The sequence below is a fragment of the Austrofundulus limnaeus genome, unplaced genomic scaffold, assembly GCF_001266775.1.
Source record: "Austrofundulus limnaeus strain Quisiro unplaced genomic scaffold, Austrofundulus_limnaeus-1.0 Scaffold196, whole genome shotgun sequence".
Classification (NCBI taxonomy): domain Eukaryota; kingdom Metazoa; phylum Chordata; class Actinopteri; order Cyprinodontiformes; family Rivulidae; genus Austrofundulus; species Austrofundulus limnaeus.
The window spans coordinates 975,626-980,511 of record NW_013952598.1 but is presented as its reverse complement, the minus strand read 5'-3'; the positions used below and the strand labels follow the sequence as shown (position 1 = coordinate 980,511).

General features: G+C 37.9%; 1 protein-coding gene across 2 annotated transcripts in view; it reads right to left on the bottom strand.

Moving 5' to 3' along the window:
- Positions 1–126: 126 nt before the first annotated feature.
- rspo1 (R-spondin 1) overlaps positions 127–4,886 on the bottom strand; it is a 21,228-nt gene continuing 16,468 nt past the window's right edge. For both annotated transcript variants that reach the window (XM_014018604.1, XM_014018603.1), the window contains exon 6: positions 127–1,642. In XM_014018604.1, the coding sequence (XP_013874058.1) occupies positions 1,470–1,642 (173 nt within the window). In that variant the 3' untranslated portion in view covers positions 127–1,469. The remainder of the gene's footprint in view (positions 1,643–4,886) is intronic.

Sequence of the window (4,886 nt, the reverse complement as noted above, 5' to 3'; positions counted from 1 at the left end):
TCATCTCTCTTGTATATTTAATTGTATTCAACAACTTTTCACAATGATCTGAAAGGAAAAGTGAAACTTATTCAAAGCAATAATAATAATATTAATTGTATTAATAATAAAAGAGAAACATTTGCATCATCTGAACTTTATTTAGGCTTTCACAGAATAGGCTATACATGATACTAATACTGATAAACACAGCTTGACACATTTAGTATCACAATCCAGAGTATGAAAATAATGTAGCATAAAACCTCCAGAAACTTACATCTCTTTTAAAACTTGGAAAACTTTCTAAGAAGTAACAACTTTCTTGCAGCGCTTTGGAAAACAGTCAAATGTTTGTTCTGAAATATGAGAAAAATTACAGTTGTGCAAAATCTTCAGACCCTGTTGCAGACATACTGATTACTGAAGAGCTGATGATTTGATGGCATACGCAACACCGAGTACTTACTGGGATTTGGTATATAACTGTGCATTTACATGTAACTTTTTTTCTTGTTTTCCAGACCCTCTTTCTTCAGTCTATGAGACAAATATTAACACCATAAGTGCAAACACACATCAAAGCTCTGTCAACACAGAATTGTAATCCGTGCAGAAATGCATGTAGACTACGCTGAGGCTGAGACAAACACTCGCATATACACACTTACACACATGCGACTTAAAAACATGCAAATATTCATGTCTGTGCRGATATTTTTGTCAGGTACGACATTTTATTCAAAGTCATCACGAAAAACAAACAAAAAAAGGCAAGTTTTTGTGAAGAAATCACAGGAGGATATGGATTATGGATATGAAGGATATGAGTTTAGGAGATTTAAGCCTGCTTTGTACCAGATTCTTTCCTCATGACCAGATACAGAAAACCTTCTATCCTCAACAAGCCCAAACTATTTCCAGTGCCTTCATTTTTGTTTCATCTCACAATGGGAAAATATGGTATCAAGACATAATACTGTTCATTGTTTTGACATCACACACTGCGGCTGTTGAGGAACTCCATCTGCCACCTCTCCAAAAACACAAAAACAAATGAAATGCGGTTTACTGTGATTAAAAACAGATTGGAATAAAATAAACCATTGGCCTAAAGTGACTTCAGAAACCTTTATAACAGCATGAACCTTCCAGCTAAAATGTTGCATTTGAAAAACAAAACCTGTCAGTCTGTTCATGATGCAAACCAAATCCGACCACAGTTTGCAGTGTGGCTTTTGCGATCCAACTGTGATTTCAGCTGGAAACCACCGAGAAACACAAAGACACAAGTCTTCACAAGATATGTTCAAAAAGCTTCAAAAAGCATCCTTTGTTGCAGCAGTCCTCCAGTTCTCTTTGCATCTTCCACAATGCAGCGTAGCAGCAGTAAATCCTTCTCTCAGCTCTGTGTGGCCGGTGCTGTTGGGTGAGGCATTGTCTCAGTTTTTCTTTTTTTCTTTTAGCCTCACTTTGGTAGGCCTCCAAGTTTAGGTGACAGCACTGGATGTGACACTGGGAGCAGTGGTGGTCCTGATCTGGCCTTTTCTCCTCTTCTTTCCTCCTCCTCTTCCTCCTCCTCTGCCTTCTCGTCCTCGCCCACGTGTGTTCTCCTTCTCCCCCTTGTTCGTATCATCCTGTTTGTCTCCTTTGTTTCTCCTCTCTGAAACGAGAGTGTGCAGAAAACACATAGAAGTTGTCGAAAGATTTTTAAGGAGAGGTTTGAAATAGTTTTTTATTATTATGATTTTAATTTAATCTTCTTTGCAGCAGTGCTGCTTGTCTAAAATAACACAGAAATCAGTAAGGATCAATGAATATAAGGAATCATCTGGATTTGCTGTTTTGTTCTCAAAACAGATTTGAAAAAAAAAACATTATTTTCCATTAGAATCATTACCAAACATGAACATAATACAGTATATTTAACATTACTACACATTGTACCACAGATCTGATCAAATTACTTCAGAATTAGGTCATATTCACACCTGATAGTCCGGTAGACTCGGTTCGATTCGGGACCAAAACTGCAAGCTTTGTTTACATTTTCTGTTGGTGCGGTTTGAATTCACACTGCACTTTCTCAACCGAACTAAACCCTGTGAACAACCTGTTCCCGCCCTCACCTGTGGGGGCGCTGCACAAAGARCCACTAAAGGAGTCAACATGAAAACCTCAGAAGACGACATGGAGCGCAACTTCCTTCTTCACAAAACGTAAACAAACAATAGTAACGTTACATTTTAGTGGTTATAGTTTTTTTTTTTTTGGCAAATGTGCTAAACAAATAGTCTTCAACAATGAGCTCAGCGTGAGAGGAAGATGAGGCGGAACCACGGAGAATGTTGTTTTGCACACTAGGAGCACGTCCAACTCCATAGTCATGATGTCCACCTTATACAGTCGTCCAGCAAGGTATTTACACCATATAAGTGAATTTATTACTGTTATTACTCAGAATGTCATGCGGTATAGTCCGCTTCCTGCTTTTGGAGCGGTCTCTGGTCCGCTTAGCGTTCACACATGYAATCGAACAGAGTTTGTTTCAATCGAACCGAGACCTAGGTTATCAGGCGAACCAGAGTTCGATTACGCATTCACACCTCCACAAACGAACCAGACTTTCCAGGCAAACGAACTAGAGTTCGATTAAATCGGACCAAACAGTGCAGGTGTGAATATGCCCAGAACCACTGATCAAATCAGGTGTCTAGCACAGAAGATACAAATGGTTGTTCAAACATATGAGCTATGGGGGGAAAAGGAAACAAAACACCTCTTGAGTCAGACAGAGCTGTTTAACTCAGTTGTTACTAAAGTTAGCGTGCAGACTTTACTGTGAGTCACAAACGCTGCGATGATCTCCAGATATCAAACTAAATGCATAAATAGTTCCTTCTAGTGTATTTCTACTATAATTGTTACAGGAAAGAAAGCAAATTTATCCAATTAAATCTGTACAATTTGTGTTGCCTTTATTAATTTGTTGGTTTTCTTTATCTGCAGTGTTTGTGTGGTTCAAGCAAGAATGTTTGAGGTCACAAAGCTTTTCAGGAATTGTCATTTTGAAAAAAAAAACTGATCTAATTTATCAGGCAAAATTACATGATAGCTAAACTGACCACATCAGAACACWTATCCAAACAAAGTATTCTGGATGCAGAGAYTCACAATGGATGACATCARAATTACAGATTACCATATKTTCTGGACTATAAATCGCTTCGGATTATATGTCATGACAGTCAAAAAATGTGTCATGAAGATGAAGAAACTATAGATAAGTCACTCCTGGTTATAAACCAGGACAGACATTTAATCTGGAATAACACAATAACACTGAGAACATGGCTCCTGCCTGGGATGTTGAATAAAGCCTTTTATAATACAGATGACACAGGTGAGAGTAACTTTACATGAACTGTTTGCAACAACTGTAACTTTTTCCTTCACACGAGTTCAACTAAACAACATCCGCAGCAAGTTACTGAAAAGCAAGTTACCATCAACAAGCTAACATTAGCTCACCGTCATTAGCCTCATATTGTGCGACTTATAGTCCAAAAAATACGGTACTTYTAGCTTTTTGCGCAATGTCAGTGCCGTGTTGTCTCTGTTATGCAATATGCTGTTTTAAAAATGTTGTCTTAGCTAAAACAAGAACTAAAAAAATTGAAATTCATAAAAGCTAAAGGTTTGGTACATAAATATGTATGTAAATTGGAGAATATTTTTTCATGATTTATAGCTCATTCTGTAACTTGTGGTTGCTGCAACACATCATTCTTTGTCTAAAATAAGTCTAATCTGTATATATTGTTTGCAAACAATTATCAAAAAAATTAGCCTTATTTGCTTTTGAGGAAGCCAGAACCTTTATAGGATGCAAGCTATCAGGTCAACATTAATAATAAACACAAAACACTGCTCTACTTAAACACATACGGCCAGTCTGGATGTGGTCTCCATTTTTTTTATTTAGATACTCAGCCACTCACTCTTCATTTCCACTCAAATCACTCTCAAAGCTCCCTTGTTTTCCTCTCTGCGTGAGCTCTCCCATTCTCGTTGTCATCCAGATTTTAAGAGTATAATTGCTGCCTAAATACAAACATGCACCACATTTTAGTTCCTTTCCTTCTGATCTCTCCAGGAAAACAAAAAGCTTGGAACAGCTGCTAATTATAAACAACGACTCATACAAACTGTAAGAGCTCTAAAGGACAGTCAAGTGACAATTTTCTGTTTAGCAAATCACCTGAAAGTCACTTGAGCCCTGATGAGCTAAGCATGGTCAAGGGTTCAGAAATGGACTTGAAGAACTTGAAGAGCTGTCACAAAGTGGAAACAGGCGTTACTTGAGCTGTCATTACAGTTTCAGCTCATTACTGCCTACTGCCATGAAAACTGAGTAATTATTTAATTGACTGTGTGTGTCTGTGAGCATGTTGTCTGTCTGTTAGCAAAACATGCCATGGTGATGAAACTCTCAGAAAGTAATCATTAGATTTACATCAAACCAAATGGAGTCAACCCCATTTAAGAAAGCTACCACTGCTAATCTTAATTAAGAAATACAGAAGTGTCTGTAACTCAGTCAGGTTCACAGATGTTGAGCTAAAATTTGGTGTGGTTCTAGCTGGGACCATGGCCGGCCTGTGATATAGGCAGTATAGGCAAATGCTAAGGGCGCCGACCATTTAGGGGGCACCACAAGAGGGAGATGAATTTTTATAGCTTTTTAGCAGAGCATATTTGATTTAGTCCAGGGGTCACCAAACTTTTTGAGACTGAGAGCTACTTTTGGGGTACCGAGCAACATGAAGGGCTACGTCTTCGATACAAACATAAATTGGCATGACTCACCTTTATATATATACTGTATATATATACTGTATATATAT